At 48.5% G+C, this 22246-nt stretch overlaps 1 protein-coding gene across 1 annotated transcript in view; it reads right to left on the bottom strand.

Annotated features, from left to right (window-relative positions):
- Positions 1-22246, bottom strand: part of LOC120841637 (acid-sensing ion channel 2-like) — a 56649-nt gene that overhangs the window by 12713 nt on the left and 21690 nt on the right. Inside the window, exons 4-6 of the mRNA XM_042286416.1 lie at positions 17110-17216; positions 4073-4233; positions 703-807 (exon numbers count right to left, since the gene is read on the bottom strand). Of these exons, the coding sequence (XP_042142350.1) occupies positions 703-807; positions 4073-4233; positions 17110-17216 (373 nt within the window). The remainder of the gene's footprint in view (positions 1-702; positions 808-4072; positions 4234-17109; positions 17217-22246) is intronic.

Below are 22246 nucleotides of genomic sequence, written 5' to 3'. Positions count from 1 at the left end.
AGGAGAAAGTAGTTAATTTAGGCGCGTGCTGCTAATAGTGTGTGCTACAGCGAAAAGACATCATGCATTTACGTGTGTACTATACTTTGTTGCTGTGCTGTTTTGACGCCTGCTTTTCTGTCGCTGTGCTGTTTTGACGCAGTGCTGTTTTGATGACTGCTGTTTCGACCGTGCTGGTTTGTCACGTGCTGTTCTGCCGAGGTAATTTTCCTCCCTTGCGTCGCGCTACCGAGAGCGGCGGGACCGCGCGCGTTGTACCGCAAGCGACCGCTCCTGACCGCAAGGACGCTGCAACGCGCTCAAACGCGTTCAAACGCGAATGTGCGTATCAGCCTTCAGCAACCACAAAGTACTTGCAGCTCGTGGATGTCTGCAACACGCCAGGGCGGCATCCGACAACGTGACATGCCGGAATATATGGGCTAGTTAGTACGATAAACACAACAGGTGAATGTGCGTCCCAGGTGCAGTAGCAATATTCCACCACGTGCGTCATAAAATGTTACCCAACATGGTTCAGAAACAAAGCTCGCTCTAAGAACCGCAAGCTTGCTCAGAGCGAAGCTTACAGCACCTAGAGCACCGCCATACTTCTAGCTCATACTTTAGACTTTCATGAGGTCTCCACAAGCATCGCACTGGACTCAATAATTTTTTTACGAGCGCCGATACGACATGTGCTTCAAAAGACTCCGTACGCACTCGTTTGGTATACACGACTCCCGGGACGACATACTTCTTGAGCTCCTCGGGCCAATCGTTCTGGCAGGGGTTCTTGTAAGGGGGCTCGAGGTTTTTGGAGGTCGACTGAAAGCAGCGAAAGAAAGTATTCGGGCATTGGGTTTGTCAATATCCAATGAGGCTCCGAACGTCGGAAAAATACAGGGCCTCCCGTTTTACATCGTAATCTGTACTGGGCTTGTACTGGGCGAGTGTGGTGTTTGCAAAAATGAACGGAGCATGCGCGCGTTTATTGCGGGTGGCTTTGGGCCCGAGTGAGGGCGAGTACAGCAGTGATACCCTCGCACTTTCGGTAATGACACTCGCGGTTCAGGCACATGGAGTTTGGCCAATCACGATTGCGCTGTGGGTCATGTGATCGCCCTCCTCGCCACCCGTTCTTTCTCGCCTTCGTTCGGCCGTTCCCTCGGCGCTCTAAGCGTTTGCGAGCAAGAATGGGCGGCCGGAGCATACGCCGCAGTAAGTGGCGGCTGCTCGACGGTGTTAAACGCGCCCCGTGAGAAAGAACGTCGTCGATGTGCAGGGGCCGACGGTCTCAACCTGGATGTAAGAATAGAGCGAATTCGAGGTCAAGAGCATGCTGTTTGTGAACGTGAAAGGCATCATGTAGAATAGAACGTTACAGAGCAAAAAATGGACTGGCTAGTGCTACCAAACAATATGTGCAGCGCGTCCGCGAGAACGTGTTTGGTTCGTTTGGTAAGGAGTGTGATCGGTTGTGGTTTACGCGAGGCCTGGTGTCTTTGCCGGCGGCTTACTATGAGAAACTTCAGTCGTTGTACCCGAACAGCCACCTGACTGCCTTCAAGCCGTGCGCTAGGGGCCTACGCAGTGTTCGTGCGTAGGCACGAAGCACCGCGCGACGCCAAAATAAAATAACGAAGTGTCACATCACCGCGCGAAGCAGTATCGCCGAAATTTCCACTCAATCACAACGCAATATCATCGAAATTTTGCACCATCTGACGCTGTCCATTCGCATAACGTGGCGTGATCGTCCGCACAATATATATATATATTTTTTTTATGTAAGGTGATTGGAAAATTATTTGCGATCTCGCTGTAGTTTGTTTTAAAACTCTCGAGAAATGAAAGGACACTTTGTTCATCTGTCAACATGCTTTCGCATTTCTTCATTTAAAATGCGGACGCTCAATGTTGACATAAGTCATGGACGTGGACGGGAGACGGGTAACTTCTGTATTCATTCAAACACACTTCTTCGCAACAGTACACTGGTTCTCTACACCTTTTCCACAAGGGCGCAGCCATATTGAATGTGGTCACTTCTAATATGCGGTAAAATATCGTTTTGATCTCTCCACGCCGCTGGAAGGTATTTAAGAAAAATTAGTGATTGTCACGCATTCTTGTTTTGCCTCACCTATATTTTCTCGCATATACCAGGTTAAACTGTTTTATTATTATTTTTTTTTGACCCGCATACCATGAACGGAACCCACGTGACTGAGAACGGCAGGAAACAGAAAACGTCTATACTCACAAGAAAGGCTTCAATAAATGTCGGCGCCAGACACACCCTCAAACCACACAAAAAAAAAAAAAAAACTAATTACTGCATTCCGCTTTTCTGCTATGAAAACCACAACTGGAGTGGACATTGTTTCTCGCATTGCAGTCCCAATCAAACTGATGTAAAGCGTTCAAACTTGCACAGAACTGGAGGGAAAGACAGCGACAAAGTATGAATATACACAGATAAGGCAGTGTGGCCGACACAATTTCTAAGATAACCAAAATGCGCATAATTTGTTTATACTCCTTGTAATATTTCAGACCGAAGCACCCCTGGAGTCATGTATACAGTAACGCAATATGCCTGTGTATGAGTCTACCGGTAGGTATAGAAAAAATAAGGCTTATATGGCTAATTGCCTAAAGTTATAAATAAATACTTGTCTTGCGCACAGTCAATATTTAGAGACGCTTGATCTTAATAGTTCCAACGACACTGGAAAATTGAAGAAAAAAAAGTGATATACACTAAAAACCCTCTTTTTTCGTTAAAAAAAACAAACAGACGAAGAGTTTTTTTGTTTTTTTGGTTTGTGCCATGTACGATAAACCACCAAAGCCCGAGACGTGTTGCGAATGGCGGTCCTGGGGTGAGTTATTACTAGCACGTTCTCTCCTTCGTGGGTGTTTGTCACGTCCAAGAAAATGGAGTCCGATGCACGGTATTGGAAACTCCCTCCGCGCAGTACTTGCCATTTACACCATAAAGCCGTAATCACACTGCTAATGCGTCATACAAAAGGCACTCTCTGGGGCGCGTTTCTTCCTTGTATGACAACATCCCGGCCACACTGGTCATGCAGAACCTGTCTGAAGTGGCTTTCAGGTCACCGATTCTAGTCTGAAAATATAACAAAATATTTCGATAATCTAGACTTTTACAGAAAACTGCAAACAATTTATTTACAATTCGCTAAATTATGAAGCAAAATTCTGACGGCGCAAATGATAATTCGTTTCAATCTTTGAGTGAACTATTTCTACGTGACGAATTTCACAATTAGAGTGCGCATTTAGTCTGAAACCTGCGTTCTTTCCAGACAACACCTGCCATAATTGCCTCACCGCCAGAGGCATAATTGTCTACGTGCAAACCTCATTTTTTGTTTTTGCAATAAAACTCCAACAATGCGCCAAAAATCTGAGAGAGAGAACGACACGAGAGCGCAGGGGGACGTGAGAACGCGCAGCGCGAAGCTCTGGTTCGAATGATCCGTGGGTAAGCCTAAAGCTAGCCGCTTTAGTCTCCACTGCACTCGTCGAATGCTTTCGAACGCAAGATCTAAACGCCGGAAGCCGGCGCGAGGCGTGCAGTGGCATAGCCTACCCTATACTCACAAAGCCTGGCAGTTCGACGACGGAGCCATAGAGTGCCCAGTCGCAGATTTGGAGCGCGAGCATCTCGTAGCCCAGAGCATCAAGGAGCCACTTCTGGGGGGAGCCTGGACGCCAGCGTACAGCTTTTACAGCGGCGAGGACCCGAAACACACTTGTTCCCTCGGGAGAAGTGTGTTTCGGCGCCGGTCACGTGGCTCTCCTCTAATCCGTTGTCTGCCGCTCCATCTTTCCCATTTCGGCGGTCGCTTCTCGTGGCGATCTGCCAGGCTTTGTCAGTATATGGGAGGCTATGGCAGTGGAGAGAAAGGAAGCTAGCTTTGTGTCTACCCACTAATTCCAACCAGAGCTCGGTGTTCCGACGCCCCCGCGCTCCATTCTCCTCATTTTCCCTCAGTCCCTCGGCAAGTACATGTACGAAATGTATCTTGTAAAGTTCATGGCACCCTCACGTGCCTACCTTGACGACGCCGATGTAGGTCGTGGCTCCCGGCGGGACGTAGACGGCGTTGTCGAAGACCTCTTCCTGAACGCCCGCCTGGTTGACCATCACGTAGAAGCCCGCGTCTACGGTCAGCGGAAGGAACTCCTCGGGCTCCATGTTCAGCGACATTCGAAGACCTACAGCGTGGGTCAGACCGCCGTATATTTTTTTGTCGTTTCGTGATTATTTTGTCTTGCTTTCGTACAATATAATTTATTTAAGTGGCATCTACCGTTTTCTTTCGTTAGTAGTGCAATACAGCTGTCGATAATAAATATAAAAAAGCTTTGGCGTGTTTATTTATGGAATCAGCCTTGAGCCTCGCCTCGAGCACGGTACCCGCGGCTGGCAATCGTGATTAATAAATAAATAAACAAATAAATAAATAAATAAATATCCATTTATTGTTTATTTATAAATTAAAAACATACCTTTTTCATGTACAGCTTTATTTGTAAGCAAAACAAGAAGACAATAAATCGCAGAACACTGCCATTATGAAAGGTTTGGTATTTAGTTACTTCTTGTCATAATACAGTTCCTGAAACAAAAAATCCTTTAGTTCGAAAGCGAAGCGTGTTTTTACGCCGGCCAAAGACTTGGCTACAGGAGCAAACCAGCGTTCCACCCACACACTACTTCCATAAATCCTTCTTCGCACGCGTGGCATTCTGGGAACCTGTGGGCCAGGAGCGGAATGCGTACGGATTTTGCTGCTCACTTATTCCAACAATGCATAACGTGGCACTACGCTGCGATGAGGCGCTTCGAGGTTAGGAATAAGTCTATCCCTACGCAAATCCCTGCCCATTAGGCGTAAACGCCGCACCTTGATTGACTCCAGACACGGATCATTGGCCTTCTTTCATTTGATTCAGAAATAAGAAGGGTAATTATAGTCACCGATCAAACCAAAACGCCAGGAAGGTCCTTCTGATGTCCAGCCCGAGCTTCCTACCTTCGATGACGCTTCGGTGTCTCGTGAGCATCGAGCATGCACACTCAGCCAAAGCACGAACGAAGGCAACGACCGCATGCTGAAAGGCCACGTGCATCGGCAAGAGAACTCTTGCCCTTCTCATCCACGGAATGGGTATATCACGCCCCAATGGCAACGCGGTCTCAGTGACAAGGAGGTTGATCAGATTTTGGCTCAGAGTGCTTGACCATCGCGGTGCAAAAACCGCTTCTTTCTTGTCATCTGTTTTTTGTTTTATGATAAACACGAATATTTCAGGGGTATTTATAGGCATAAATGTGCGTACGCATTTCTTTCTCCCTCTCTTTTTTTCACCTTGTAAACAGTGTTACCTTTTGAGAAGGTGAGGTTTAACGCAACTTGTTCTATGATTGGCGTACATTTGTAACATTCTTCACATATTAATAGATGATAAAAATTATGAGCCATTCCACTCTGTGAAGTTGGATGACCACCGGAGCTGTTTAGCAGACGACGTCGACGTGACAGAGAATTTTGAACAAAGGTACAAACTCTCGCCGCCCCGAGGAGCCGGAGGAAACTAGACACACGCGACGGGGCCGCCACCCGGCGGAAAGTAGGCACGCGCGAATAGACCGCCACCCCAAGAGAGCGGAAGGAAACTAGGTACGCAAGCGCTAGGAACGACGACGAATAAATGGCGGTGTGAGTTTTGGTTGACGAGCATGAAAAACCCACGGAACACTACCCATAAACTGCTTCGCTGTAAAACAAAAGCATAAGCTCGCGTTATGGACTTCACAACGTACAATTAGCACACACACCGCTCCTATCACACACACACAACACAGGATACCCACATGTGTGTATCTTGTGTTTTGTGTGTGTGTGTGATAGTTGTGAACTGTGTGCGCGCTAATAGACTCTTTTCAAAAGTCCATCGAGCCACATTGGCGGTCATCATTGTATCGGAAACCGGCGAGGAACCACCTTGTGGCGCTGGGTGTGTTCACATATTTCAGCTAGTACCTTGCTAGGTTCTCGGATCAGACCACCCTCCTACGGAACCTGCTCAAGACGGAGTCGGTATTCGAGTGGACCCTAGACCATGACAACGAGTGGAAGACCCTCAAAACCTCGCTGACCACCAGCACCAGTCCTTGCCTTCTACAAGGAAGCAATGAATACTAAAGTGTCCACGGATGCGTCCAGCTATCACCTTGGCGCAGCTCTCTTCCAACGCCATGACACAGAGTGGAGGCCTGTAGCTTATGGATCCCGAGTGCTGACAGAATGCGAATCGCGATACTCCCAAATTGAAAAGGAAGCACTGGCAAGGAGGTTTGGTTGTGAGCGGTTTCACGATTTCATTTATGGAAGACCCATAACCTTGGAAGACAGCGAAGTGGAGGACTACACATGCTTTGCCCCAACAACCAGACCCTCATTTGGGGACCAGCCTACTGGGATGGACACGGCGTCTACAGCCCCAGGGCCAACAACACGGTCACCGACCCCAATGGCAGTGATTGTGCCTCCAGCTCTAATGGGAGTTACTGTGCTGCCCACGGACTCAAGTACAAGGACACTACGACGCCTGCGTCGTCCACCTCATAGGCTGACGTTCGATGAAGCTTTCCGTCAAGAGCCTTGACCATAGTGTTGTTGTTCTGCCCTAAGAGAAGGGGGGTGTAACGGCAGCGCCAGCAACATGGTCTGGCAACTCAGCCACCCCACATAGGGACTCGAGGCACGAGCGCCAAAGCCGCCATTAAAGGGTCGACGTTCTTTTGGTTCACACCGTCGTCTTGGTTCCTCGCTGGTTTCCGATACCACCATTGTTTGGACTCGAAGCGTGTGATTGGCTCCGAGTTCACGCCGAACGCTGACGCCAGCCCTCATGTCCAATGCGAGCTCTCTGTATGTGAGCAAGCAATTGCGGTCAAGCGTTGGCGCGGACTTTCGAAAAAGGTGCGCTGTGAAGTCGGTAACATGTCCAACCGACTCGCACAAGCTGCAGTTTGAACACCGAGGTTGTGCGGCTCGCACGCTCGCGGCGCCGACCTTCCACAACTCCGGACCGGGGACAGCAGAGAACCCCAGCTACGCAGACGATGGCTACGCCAGTTAAAGAGAACACATGCATGACCCAGGCAGCAGAATACAAGGTCACGACACCGGACGGCGACCCAGCCATGCCACTAGGACCGCCACATAACGGACCCGCTGCTAGCGACGAGAGATCTATTGGCGCCGTGCCAGCAACGCAAGTACTGCAATTGTAAGAAAAGCGAGGGACGTATTCGACTTCGGCGAATGGCATTCCTGCTCAAACTGTAAACCTGGAGCAAATCAACACCCAGGGCAGCAACGTCATTGTACACAGAGTAAGCGACACTTACTTAAAAATTTGCCTCGAGAACAAAGACGCCATCTCAAACTTCATCGCAATGAAAGAAGACTTCGAGTACTTTATCCGAATCAAAGAAGAACTGCAGTGTATGATGAAAAAATTCCGTGAAACGGATTGGGAATCCTTCGAAGCTTTCACAGTAGAACAGAACCGCAAGAGAAAGCAACCTCGTGGAGCAAGCGCGACGAGAGAAGCAGTAGACGAACCGAAAGCCACCTCTTCAGAGGAAATTGAGATGGTAGAGGACCATCAGACCGCGGATGATTTGGCAGATTTCAAAGTGGTAACATACAAAAAGCCGAAGGCTAAACAACCAAAGACCGCCACCAATGTGTCAGTACAAGAAACCTCAACTAACAAAAGTTCGAATGGAAAAAAAGGCAAGTCAACGACTTCTGCCGCCGTCAATAAAATGCCGGTAGAAGAATCCCAGGAAGTGGACAAGCGCTCAGCAGGAAGAGAATCAGCGCCACTCGCAGCTGGAGGCCAACCAAAGATGCAGGCGGTAGTTTTCCGCCCAACTTGCAAAAGGAACGTTATGGAATTCACTCCTAGGCAAATCAAATCCGCCGCTGCAGAAGCGGGAGTTAAACATCTTGAAAATTTTTCGCTCAAGTACAACCAAAAAGCGAACACGATAGCTGCACTTACGAAAGACACAACCACCGCAGACGAGCTCACCCAATTCAAGAAAATTTACACCTCTGACGGAGCTATGGAATTCCAAGCAGTAAGAGCACAGAATCCCAACCAATGCAAGGGCATTGTATACTTCAAGAACATCCCAGAAGAAACAGACGAAACACTTTTGGAGGAAGTGTCCTGCCGAACACACAACATTGTCCAAGCCCATATCTTTGGCCCGAAGAGATCCACAGTCTTGCTTACGTTTGAGGGAACGACAAGGCCGCGCTACGTGCGCTTCTGCAATTTTACATACAAGGTGCACGAATACAGGCCTAAACCACTTATATGCTTCAACTGCCACCGATTTGGACACCGTGCAGACATTTGCCCCAGCGAAAACAGCTATTGTGGCAAATGCGGACACGAGCACGACGAAAGCAACGAGTGCACCCAGCCACCTAAATGCAGGAACTGCGGAGGCAAACATCCAGCTACAGATAGGAACTGTCCCAAGCGAACTATCCCACCCTCTTCAGACAAGAACGCCCCACCGAAGACAAAAAGCCGCCCCCGACTACAGAGGACATTGAAGCCTGGCCGGAGCTTCCCCAGAAGCAAGAGAAGAATGGCCAACAAACAACAGGAGAGACTCGCTCTCGGGCCGACACGGCAGGGGGTAACCACCAAGGAGGGTTCATCTTGGAGCAGCCGATCGCTGTAGGTCTTCATACGGCAATGGAAGCACGATTCCAAGCGCAAGATGCGCGCCTGGGCAAACTGGAAGCCATAATAGAAAAACTCTGTGCAACGGTCAACACTCTAGTCCGCGCCCATAATGGAGGACACTGAACAGGGACAAGGCACTCAGAAGATGACTGAAAACCCCCCATGGATTTTACAATGGAACTGCAGGGGCATGCGAAACAAGATGGCAGAACTAAAACTGAAACTCGAGCGTATGCAACAGAACACGCCGATAGTCATCATCTTGCAAGAAGTGGACATGATCCAACCCAAGATCACCGGTTATAAAACATATCAACTCCCCACTATCATATACAAGAAGAAAAGGTTGGGCCTCGGTCAACCATGCGGAGCGACAGCCACGTTTGTCAGAGAGGACGTGGCTCAGACTGCACTTGACACCTCGCACATCTGCAATGAACTTCGGGAAGTCATTGCGGTGAGAATTCGAATCAAGAAGATGTCATACATTGTAACAAACGCTTATGTAAGACCTCGTAAGAAAGACGCAGATGACATGAGCTGGATCACCGATCTGGCTCGTGAAAAGAGAAAAAAGGAGCAGCTCATTGTTGCGGGCGACTTCAACGCATGGGCAAAAACCTGGGGCTACCGTAAGAACAGTCAGAGGGGAGACAGCCTAAAAGAACATTTTAAAAGAGCCCAACTCCGCCTACTAAACAAAAAGAAATCAGCGACCAGGTTCGGAAACAACGGACGGGAAACTTCACCGGACTTAACTTTTTGCTCATACAATACGAGGATTCAATGGCAGACCCTGCCAGATGCGATGGGAAGCGACCACTTTCGAATAAAGATCACCCTCGCTGCTGAAAGGCCAGTGACAAGAGAAACAAAATTTATCCAGTGGGACTGCTTCAGGATGGCCTTCGAAAGAGAAGACCAAGGACAGAGCATCGAAAGCAGGATCTGCGCAGCACTCAGAGCTTCAACGAAAAGTTACAACGTCAAGGAAGAGGCCCCGGATCCGGACATTCACCTCCTTAACCTATGGGCCAGCAGGCCACAAGCGCAACAACGATATCGAAAGAACAAGAAGAACAAAGTCCTGAGAGCTAAGTTCAATGCAGCCTCTGCAAAAGCGAAAAGGTACACGATTCAGCTAAAAAGACAAAACTGGCAGAGACACTGCCACAGTTTTAACAAGAAGACCGGATCAAAAAGAATGTGGAGAACTTTTAGGGGTCTCAACAATAAGAAAAAAGCAAAGAAGACAGGGGAGAGCATCGCCCTCAGGCTGGGGATATCGGAGCAAGAACTGGCGGACACCGCTGGCTCCCAGTTCTCCCCCCCTGACAACAACAAATGGCCACTAGAGGACAAACCAGAGTATTCTGAAGCGACACCCATGGACGCTCCCTTTAACATGGGTGAGCTAGTCCAAGCACTAGCGAAGGCAAGGAACACTACGCCGGGCCCAGATCGGATCACCGTGGCCGCCTTGCGCAATCTTCCGGAGAAGGGCAAAGAACAACTGCTCGAAGTCTTCAACAAGGTCTGGGAAAGCGGAGAAATCCCGAGAGAGTGGAAACACTCAACAGTGATTCCCATCCCGAAGCCGGGAAAACCGCTCGATTCTCTGCAAAACTTAAGACCAATATCCCTCGCCTCCAATATGTGCAAGATTATGGAGAGGATGGTGCTAGCTAGGATCACCTGGATGCTGGAGGACAAGGGCAAGAACGAATTTCCCGCCTACTCTCCATTTCAGACCGGATTCAGACCTGGCCTTAGCACCACGGACAGCATAGCCCTCATTCACAAAGACGTGCTGTCTAAACAACCTTCTAGCAGACCAAAGACAGTCGTGGCAATTGATGTAAAAAAGGCCTTCGACTCGGTACCTCACTGGGCAGTGATTCGAGGAGCCATCAACAGAGGCCTCAGGGGAAAATGCCTACAGTTCATCAGGTCATTCCTAACTGAGCGAACATTTTCTGTGCAAGTCGGCAGAACAGAAGGGAAGACGACTGTCCTTAACAGAGGCGTACCACAAGGCGCAGTGATATCTCCCACGCTTTTCAACATGGTGATGGCGGACCTTGCATTCGAACTCGACAAGCATGAATGCTTAAATTATACTATCTACGCAGATGACATTACATTGTGGTCCGTCGCCCCAACCATCTTACTGCAGCAACACTAACTAAACGGCGGTTTCAACGCAATAGCCTGCTTTCTTGAGAACATTAATATGGAAATATCTGCCGAAAAGACACAGTTTGTAATAGTAGCCAACAAAACGGGCAGAGAAAGATTCAGCTCATTGCGGTTGGAAGTAAACAGATAGACCATTCAAAGGGTCCCGGAAATCAAAATTCTTGGCGTGATTATCCAAGAAGACGGCCGAGCGACCAAATGGTACGATAACATTAGAAGGACATAGAAGAGCACCATTGGAACAATCAGCAAGGTCACAAGCAAATCATGGGGGGCACAAGAACACACCCTCCGAAGGCTTGTACGTGCCCTGCTCGTCTCAAAAACGATGTACGGGTGGAACTACCTTCGCCTCTCTAGGGCTCAGAAGGACGGACTAGAGCGTTTGAACAACAACGCCAGAAGGCTCATCACTGGTCTCCCTAAGTGTACCAAACTTGAAGATTTGATTGAAATCGCCGATATCAACAGGCTGAGCGAGATTGCGGCCGAGGACAAACTAAGCCAAGTATTGAGACTACAGAAGACACCGGCAGGAAGACAGATTCTCAACAAGCTAGGATATCAATACGCCACCTACCTGTACGAGACTGCATCCCCGCCATGGCAAGACACCTTCATTACAGAGACAAAGCCCGTCCCTCAAAATATGGGCAAAGAACAAGAAAATAGGAGATGTACTATGGCAAGGAGCCATCTCAAACACGCGAAAGCCGACATAGAATCGGGAAAGATTGTTTATTACATGGATGCTGCCGTTTCCAAAGACGTCGTAGCTTTGGCGACAGTTAGCAGCAAGGGGGAATTGGCCCTCTTAAATCTAAACGAGTCCACTGCTTCTCGAGATGCCGAACTCAAGGCTATTCTTATGGCAGTTGAACACTCGGACCCTCAAGAAGAATGCCTCGTCTACACGGACTCTAAGGCCGCATACGAAGAATGCAGGAACCCATCCACTTCCAACAAGACTGCAAAGGCCATCAAAGCAAGCGTCATGAACCGACAAACAAAGCTTAGTGTGAGGTGGATCCCAGGCCACCAAAACATTCCTGGGAACGAGGCAGCACATGCCGCAGCACGGGTCATGCTCTCTTCTCCTTCCTCTGATCCCGGCTATGGTGGCCTCACGTGCTCCTCAGAAAGACAGGACCCTACAGCCGTCAAGGACGATGAGCGGAGAGAGCGCCGAGAGAGGCTCCATGCACTCAGAAAACAGGACTCGTACCCTTTACCGGATGGACCCTACTCCCGATGGGACAGGGTCTGCCTCAGGCGACTACGCACGGGAACCGCCATGGTACCTAAACGTACTGCAATGTACACTTGGAACAAGCAACGACTGAAAAGGTACAACGAAGAGAACTCAGAACCCGCAGACGACATGGACGAAAGTCTTTGCCGACAATGCAAGGTCGTGGCCTCAGAAAATCACGTTTTCTGGGACTGCATAAACATTTTTGAGAAAAAAGAAGAAATTTTACTGACCATTCCCGCGGATCAAAGACCCAAGAGCTTGGCGGAATGGACCAGACCATCCGGCTCACCAAAGCACCGAAAGGAACTATTCGACTCCCTCCTTCGGTTCATTAAGGAGGCTCACCTGACTCACTTCATTTAATCCCCATCCCCCACCCCAGGACAGCACCGACGGCTTAAGCCCAGCTGACCTGGCCCTGATGTTTCTTTTATTTTATTATGATTAAAGACATTTTCAAACAAAAAGCTGCAGTTTTGGCATAAAAGCTCGCGCTCGCTTGGAGCATGAGGAATGGCGCCGATGGCGGCGTGTCCGTGGGTGGCAAACTTGATTGCACGGGAAGGAAGTTTGGCCCAGCATGCCCCCCCCCCCCCCCCCCCCAACCAACGACTGTCCATACAATAGAGCAAACTAAAACCCGACGTAAAACAACGACAAAACTGCCATCATATGGGAGTAGCCATCGGTTTTCGTAGGCGCAGAGCAAGTCGTCTGATTCTTGCGCAGGAGTTGCGGTGACATCACAACGACGCCGAGCCCTGATTGGCTTTAATTGAAAGGATAGTGGGTAGAATACCTCAATGCTAGATACCTTCAGGTCTACCCACTATTTTTTTTTTAATCAGTCAATAAGAGCTCGGCGTTTTGACATCGTCGCAACCCCCGTGCAGGAAGCAGACGAACTTGTGCTCCGCATAGATACCTTTTTAGTGACATTGGCATATTTCAGGACTGAAAAAGTATAAACGTTTTGTTTGTTCCAAATACATAATGTCTATAGTCTTATTTTTTTGGTATTCAATAACACGATGTGCACGAACAAACTACGCGTGCGCAGGCGCTATATTCGCGCGAAATTAGGCGTCTGCCCATGCGCATTGACGAAAGCAGCGCCATCACTGTGGTGCGACATCAGAGTTGAGTCGGTGTATACGATGTGAGGGTTTTAGATCAAATTCTACGCCAGGCTTCGCTCGATGACGTCGGCTGACGCACGTCGTGTGCGCGCCCTCGTGGTTGGCCCTTCTCTCCCTATAGGCCAGTTTTTCTCGGCCAGTGTTCACTGTAGGGTCCACGAGACGCGACCACAGAGGAGGCGCCTCCGCTAGCGTCCGCGCGACGCGTACCATTTAAAGGAGCTGTGCAACAGTTTCAGTGCTTTGCTTAAATAATTTGAGAGAATGTGTCGCCACCTTTCTGAAGTAGAGAACAAAAAACCCCTTTGCCTGCATGTCCTACTTTTTATTTTTCAAAATGAACAAAGATTCAGGTTTTTGGCGTCTCTCAACTCCTTCACCATCTTCCGAGTCACGTGCCCTGTGACGTCAATGGGGTTGGCGCGGGATTCCGGTGAAGGTCTCTCTCTAGAGCCATCTGTGAGCAGCGAGAACTGATCCGCTCGCGACCGTGTGACCACGTGCTGGCGGGCACAGCGCGAACAATATGGTGAAAGGAGGAAGGCCTCATCCGGGTCCGGCCATACCTGTCCGGTCCTGTCCCCCTCCCGCTCCGGCTTTTGGCGGCTGTTCGCAGGAGCAGATAGAGCTGACGGTTTTGTGAACCTAGAATAGATGGCCCCACTAAAACTCCATCAAATAAAAGTTTTGTCGATGATACCAGGTTTTTGACGCATTGATATTTACGTTGGAATGAGAAGATTTGTGGAAAGGTTACCTTTTTTCGAGCAGGTATTCGCACAACTTGCTATCTTTCTGCAAGACCCCAATTGACGTCACGCTGAGTGTTTTTCACGGCCGCCGCTCGCGGTTGCAGGTCGGGAAATATTCAATTTTCGCCTCGCGATTACGCGGCGGAATCGCAATATTTCGAAGGAAGGAGGTGTGTTTTCTGTCCTGTGTGACAAGGTGAACAATATCAAAAGCAGAAGATTCCAATTCTTTCAACGTTCAAATCGTTGCACAGCTCCTTTAATGCTGACACGAAACTATGGTGCCTGTAGCGCGTCTTCAACTGTTGTGTTTAGCGTCGGATGCTGGCTATACATCAAAAGTGCTCCCGCGAAGTGTCATTCTGTTGCATATCGCGATCCTGGCGGTTGGTCGTAGAAATGCTAACAAGAAGCTCCGACAGGATCGCAACTAGCGAGATCATGACACTTCTATGACGTCATCAGGTGGAAACCGAGGGCCACTTTTTCGGACGCGGTAAACACACCAGTCGAAGACGCGTTCCAGGCGCCATAGTGAAACGGCGTGCTAGTGTCCCATCATGCACGATCCATGTGGGTAAACTATAGCTACTCTCAGTGCCCCTACGAGTCTGCCCGCGGCAAGGACGGTTAAATAGGGCAGGACTCGGCATGACGTCATGCCCAGTGACGTCGGAAGAAGAGCCCAATCCCAGACTGCCTTGGGCTGACGCGCACTTATCCAACATAAATCCAACCAAGCTCCCATCGTCTTTTCGCCGCTCGGTCGGCCGATTGCGTTAGGCTTAAGGCCCATTCACACATATGCGTCCGTAGCGACCGCAACGACTGGAACAACCGAAACGACCGTTGCAAGGGTCTGCAACCCTCAGTTAATTGCCATAGCGACGGAGGGACCCACGCACGTGTCGTTCACGTCGCAAGGAGTTGGAACGAGCCCAACCTTTTCCGCTGCGTTGGAAACAATCGCAACGACAGACCAATCACAAGTCGAGGAGAACTGGTCGCGCGCGTTGCATGCCGGTCGTGCCGGGCATCTTCTATATGCAAACATGGTGTCGGTGGTGATCGCCGACGTGGACGGCGTGGTGAAAGCTCATCGTTCCGTGTAAAAGCGCTATCCTTGACTGAATTTTCGTCGTGTGTCGCTATGATAACCCAGCACGCACTAGAAGGGAAGATCCACCAACTCGTGCGGCGATGTCGTGGCGGCACTTTCAAAACAGCAGAAACGCCCGTGCCGTCATGTTTGTTTACTTCGATTGCAGTGGTGCTTTGTAAGCATTTGTGTCCTCGAACATCGCCCAGATTTTTCATTTAGCGCATTTCATGCGTGTGCTCAAGTTCAAGGTATTACTGGCGTGTACCGTATAAAGGATGCGAATTTTCACGCGTTTTCATCACCGGAGAAAAGTGATTAGTGTTAGCAATACTGAACGCTCGCAACGTCTATCTAATCACAAAATCATATTTCTACGTTGCTATATCGCTGCTAAGATTACATCGCCTATTGTAATCATAGAAAAGGCGTGTGGTGAGATTTGTACTATTAGCAAAGATGCAGTACGCCGTCTTGATTGTCCAAGACGGCGTACTGCACCTTTTTCTTTTCTTTTTTTTATCCACTGTGCCCTCCAAGCCTATCATCGTGACTCAAAAAAAAAATAATATTAATAAATCTTTAGGCTATAGAAAACTGTCTGTCTATATTCTGTTACGACATTAAGTGGCAGTGCGTCCTCTTTTTCGAGGCACCGCTGAAACAACTGACGGCGGCGGTGGTCGCCGTGCTGTCGACCGGCTGCGCTTGTTGCAGTGGTTGCAGTTTGTGCACGCGCGGCACAGAGCCGTCGTTCCGGTCGCTCCAGTTGCAAGGAACGCAGTCATATGCAACCGACGTGTGTGAACGAGCCTTTAGACTACATCTTCTCCGTCCCTGCGGTCTGCGTCGTCTGCTCGCGGTCGCGGCTTGCTTTCGATGCAATCGACGCAACAAAACAAGTTTCTATGCGAACCCGCATTCTGAACACGACGGAGGGGCACCAACACCTTCTGGTCTGGTTGACATCATTCTTTAATAAACGCCTACCTCTCTCTCTCTCTCTCTCTCAACACCTCCTGGAAGCACGGCCTATACGGCTTTCTCAACCCGCTGTGCAATTCTCAGCGTTCATGTGTACGACCACTGACACGCTCGCTTTCCAACGCCCCGCTATGACGATTGGCTCTAGACGACGCTCCCGGCGCGGTGTCGAAAGCGTCCGCCCTTCGCCGACTTCCTACTGGTCTGGGAAGTGTTGGGCTCCGAATCTCGCCTGTCCTGCACCGATTCAGTGGACGCCGCCATGCAAGTATGGGGCAAACAGCCGCGTTGCCACTGCAATATCATGGCAACGCGGATGTTTGCCCCATATTTTCATGGCGTCATCCGTGAACCGAGTTTCCTAATCATAATGAAAATTACTCGAGACTGTGGTACAAGATGCGGAACTTTGTAAAAAAAAGAAACAGGAAATAGATATTCTCAGTAGCTGAGAGAATAAGACATTTCGTGACCACGCCTACTCATGTTACACTTTGCTCCATGTATGAAAAATACGGACGCCACCTCCGACGTATTATAACCTCCTTGGCCCGCGAGCACTAACCGAGCGTTTGAAGGGACGCAATGCGAAGAACAACGGAAACGTGACCTAACAAAATATCTGTGTTTTCCCGGCAGAAACGCTGCTCAAAATTTGAGATCCGCAGGTTTATATCAGTGCTGCCAGACGTGCTGCTAAATGCCAACGCAAAAAAAAAAAAAAAAAAAAAAACTTCAGGAAACGGTTGTTTGGGGACTATGCCTCTATTCTGTGCGCCACTTTTCATCCCACTTTTTGTTTACCAATGATGTAAAGTGTTTACCACTTTACATCATCATCATTCGTCGACTATACGGTACAAAGAAATTTTACGTTACCTTGGTCAGGATCTGACATTTGCATTGACGGCCAGCTGAAACGACTGCTGTTGCAGCCCAAGCAGTAGCAGTTGCCGTAACGCGGCACCAGTCGAAGCTCCAACAACCTGGAAAGACAGCAAGGAAAACAGGGGCTTTCGTACGGTCATACTTTTCAGCCCGTTATACACGGAAAAGACACTCCCTCAAACATAAAAAAAAACTGAATATATTTTTACAAAATTTGTATTTATCTTTGCATGTTCAAATTTCAGTCACCTTAACGGTGCATTCCCACTGGCGTTCGAATCGCAACCGGGAAGCGAATCCGCTACTTTTCATCATCAAACATGCGAAAAATTCTGTTGGATGTTAACAACCGCGTTCGCCACCGCTTTCAGAACGCAGTTTAACCGCCAGTGTAAATACGGCGTTATTGTACTTTACGTCTTATGCAATACACTTGTCCATGTGTTTCTTTCAATGATCAAAACAGCCGTTAATTGCTTTAACCTCGTCGATCTTGATGCATTGCCGTGCTTCTGCCGTTTTTTTTTGTTTTTTTTTTTCACCTCTTTCATCTCAGCAAACATATTTTCTTTTGATAATTGTTTTTATGCTACTAAGCAAAACAAAATGTCACGAGGGGTGAGGTCAGGTAAAAACGAACGATGGCGTACGGGGGGTCACGCCGTTTTCATTCAAAACTTCTGAACTCTCAGCGCGGTGTAGGCAAACACGTTTTTTGGTAAGCGAACCAGTCTCCTGTTTGCCAGAACTAAAGACGTTCTTCCCGCAAATCGTTACTAACCTTCTCTTAAATCCCAGATAAAAACCTTGGTTCATTGTTTGACCAGGAGGAACAAATTCCGAATCCACAATCCTTCTCGTGTCAAAGAAAATATATTTTCATTATCCTTATCACTCTAGTTCACCTGCCGTGCTTTTTTGGGTCGTGGGAAAAGGTACGTTTTCTATTGACTGGATTGCTGTTCCGTTTCGGGGTCGTGGCGGCAGCACGAACACTAATGATCGGTTAAAAGTTCGAAACAAAAATCACGGTCCTCGTTCAACACCTTTTTCAAAGCACGGCACGCAGCCAAGAGATCGCCTTTTTGTTCAGCTGTGATCAAGCGAGACTCGAATTTTGTTAAACCTCGTTTTATGTGTAACTGCTCTGATGAAGTTTGGTGACAGCAGCTCCAAACACTGCAGTGAACTTCACAAGTTCATCAATCGTCTGACGGCGGTTATCAAAAACGGCTTGACGAATTTTGGCCAGTTTCTTCGACTCGGCTAATTAAAGGATGCAAGAAACGAGGTTGATCGTACATAGACACTTCTCCTTCCAAGCAACAATCAAAACAACCAAGTGCAAAAAGAAACTCGACAACTGCATACAAACAAGAGCAAGACAAAAAGGAGAGCGGAGGTGCAATTTTAATGTACTTTAATAAACACTGACCAGGCCAGTTCTGTGACTAAGGTCTCACTAGCTATAATATTTCTTCTAATTAGTACTTACACAAAAAATATTTTTTAGTTGGTACATTTACCTTATTAATTTATTTAAATTGGCGCTAAGTTTTCTGGGATAGCGCAGGCGCAGACTGGGGTAACTTCATCGTTTATTCTTTTTTTTTCTAATTAGCCCAAATCAAGATATGTTCTAAACATGAAAACCCTTCGTAAATTCGTGTCTTATTCAGAGCGGCTTCATTGCAAGCCATCTGTAGTGTAAAAGCCACTTCCGTCATATTTTTTCTCAACAGGAAACAAACCGTCACAGCTGCACGTTGTTCGTATAAATCAGCCATCACGAAATAGGCCAACGCGTATCGTCTCCACAAACAATCAACTGAAGCCGAACGGAGCTCCCACAGGAGCGGAGCCTACCACACTGATGGGTCCCTCGAACACGTACCTATTAAGGGAAACTTCTACTACAAGGAGTCTGCACTCCAGGAATTAATTCCGGCTACTTTTGGGTGCCCCCTGTATATATATGCATGTTTTACAGCAAAGCTGTATACCTCTACCGGCCAAGGAAATTTTCGTGTCGTTGGCGTTGTAAGCAATAAACTCCCGGCGAACAATTGAAGGCAAAACAGGATATCTCTTTTGAAATCAGGCATACGGCATACAGCTCAGTATCCGTTTCGATAAGGAAAACCACAAAGAAAACCACAAAACAAGCATCAAAACCACATGATGGATGATAAGGCGCGTGTTAACAATAGGAACACACTCCCACGCGTTCCGGTAAAGATCAGGCTTGCAGCTGCTTCGAAAGGGGTTGACATTATTTGAAGCCCTCGTGTGAAGTGCAAACCGCATAATGGATGAAACGGCGCCTGCGAACGATGCGAAGCACGTTCCTTCTCCCCGCGTGTGTTTTCGTGTCGGCGTTCTTAGGGAAAAAAAAAAGACTTCAGAAGATTGAAGCGAAAAGTACAAACACCATGCATACAACATCCAGCACAACATTTGTTTCAATAAAGAATAATCACAAAACAAGCATCCTAATCATATAATGAATGATATGGAGCTCCTGAAAACAATGCGAAGCACGTAGCGCTCACCGCATACGTTCCCGTTGAAGATTACTATTGCCCAAGCTGCCAGGCGACGGCAGCTTGCGACGTGGGGACTCACGTCACTACCCATTCATATATAAAAGAAGAATCCGCCTGTACCCGGTTTCACCTTACGTTTGGACGCAGCAGATGCCACGAGCTATCCCAGCCAATCCCGTTCTGCGGACGTGGCCCGTGATACGCTTTCCGCGCGTCGCTGTGCCCCTTCTCTAAGGTCACGTGACACTCACACAGCCTCCGATTGGCTCGTAACATCCGCTGCGCTTGGACGTAAGGTGAAACGGAGTATAGCAACTGATTTCAGTGTTGCTGCAGCACCGCGATGAATAGGCCACGCATAGTTAGGACTCCCGAGGAGCAGCGTGAATACTAAGAGCGGCAAAGGGAAATGAAACGGCAATACGACCAGCGGCGGCGTGCTGCGACCGGCGGCGGCATTACGTATAGTGCATTAGGGAATCGTTGCAGGTAATACCACAGCTTCGCTCACCAACGACCTTCACAGCGTGGATTGGAGCCCAATTTGTTTGTAGTGATTCGAGTCATCCCAGCTGCGGTATACGAACACGCTAAATACGCATATGCTACTTCTAATATTCAAATGGACTACACAGCCATAGATACAGGTCACCGGTTTAGATCACAGACAAGTTGAAACCGATCGTCATATTTCTCCGACGTCAATGTCAGTATTAACATACCACGTGTCTTCTAACTGGCTAGTGACTAAACCTGGTAGACCGCGACTTTAGCGATAAGTGAGTGGAACAATGTAGAGATTATTCGTTTACTTTCCTCGTCAAGTATTGATATTAAACAGAAGTTGTCCCCTTCTATGGCATATTACTGACTACACACTGTCCTAAACATCCAGTTTTTATTTACTTATGACCTACTAGCTCGCGATTCGTATCGTGTTGACACAAGTTTGTTCACGAATATTATACTGTACTTCATGTGTGCAGTTCTTCAAAAGGAACCGACTTTTTGCTTTTGGTTGGCTAGCACACACCAGCTTGGAGCACGAGGAGTGAAAGCTCGCGCTGCAGAACCCAGAGATGCTGGGTTCAATCCCACCCCTATCCGTTTCGATCTGGATGAGCATCGTACCGGCGCGCGGTGGTGTATCACAACGGCGTGGTGCACGTTAAAGAGATACTGAAGCGAAACTTGAAATACAGCTATTACGGTCAGAGATAGGTTCAATATGACCAATGTTATCCGTAAATCATAATCGCGCGTTTGTATTTTGAACGGATGGCTATATTTTTCACCCTGAGGGGCCCGATTGGGCGCGCGCTCAAAAATCAGCCATCGGAGAGCGCGATGCGTCTTGGGATATTGGGCGCATTCGTGATGTCACTTGTGCCAGACGGGAAAGGCTACGGCATGAATTCTGTGGTTACGAGCGTTGCCAGTTGGTGGCGCGTCGACGATTTAGGACCTGTGACAACTTGGCCGTTTGAAATGTGCAAGGGCTGCACGCACGCTGCACCGCGGCAAGTGGCAACCACGGCACCACTGACAAAACCAGCTCTGAGGCCGGATTCTCAAAGCGAACTCACGACGAAAAAAGTGCGTACGACAAATCTGAGAGAAAACCCGTATTCTCGAAACGAAATTGTCGTAACTTTTGCGCAGGTTACGACAGAATCCTACGTCAGCTCCGAAGCTTACGCACTTTTTACGATCAAGTCAGCATGGCCGACAGCGTCGCTCAGTTACTTGGTAGCGACCACCAACGGACATTTATTTTTCTACGCGCTCTTCTCGTGCGTCCCGACTTCAACCAGCAAGAAAAAAGGAAGGAGAACTTGAAACGGACCACGACGATCAAGAACGCAGGATCCACAAACACCCGAGAAGAGCTACAACGGCCACGATTCTACCGACCAAGCGAGCTCGGCAGAATATAGTAGGCCTAGCAGCAACACCGACTCGGCGCACCGTTGCTCCGGCGGTCCTTGGCCAAGACCGTCTGCCCATGACCGGCTGGCCTGCTGAATGGAATATGCCCGCGCGACCCTTGTGGACCCTTCCCGGATAAATGGTTTGATCCCTGAACTAAATTTCAGAGGTCAATCTTTTCCCCTTGTCATCTCGGTCTCCTTGTTTTCCGAGACAGCGGTGAAGAACGCTGTTGTCGAAAAGGGACTCTCATTGATTCTATCTGCTTGTTTTGTGTGATATAGAGCTCAAATAAACGCCATACGGATTACCTCCGCAACACGGTATGTACACTTTGTTATTAGTATGCCATTTTTATTCTGACACGACGCTACGTCACTGTCGAGCTATAGCAGTTCGTGGGAGCTACGCGATGTCGGTCCAACCTTTCTTTGCCGAGTGTCATGTCAGTATCGAGTTGCAATCGTAAAAGATCGGTCCAGAAGCGCTTACCAAAACGCGGTCTAACAGAGCGAACCCAGCACTTCGATCAAACGCGCGTGTCCGCTCCGAGTGTGAACAGGTATTTGCGTGGCTCTTGCTGACACTCTCGTAGTTAAAACATATCTTTTTTAACGTCGGGTCGCAGCTCGTGACTCGCAGCAACTAATACC

Source organism: Ixodes scapularis, unplaced genomic scaffold (genome assembly GCF_016920785.2).
Source record: "Ixodes scapularis isolate PalLabHiFi unplaced genomic scaffold, ASM1692078v2 PGA_scaffold7__128_contigs__length_106722199, whole genome shotgun sequence".
In the NCBI taxonomy this organism is placed as follows: Eukaryota; Metazoa; Arthropoda; class Arachnida; order Ixodida; family Ixodidae; genus Ixodes; species Ixodes scapularis.
Note: the sequence above shows the minus strand (reverse complement) of the source record. Positions and strands in the feature narration are given on the sequence as shown.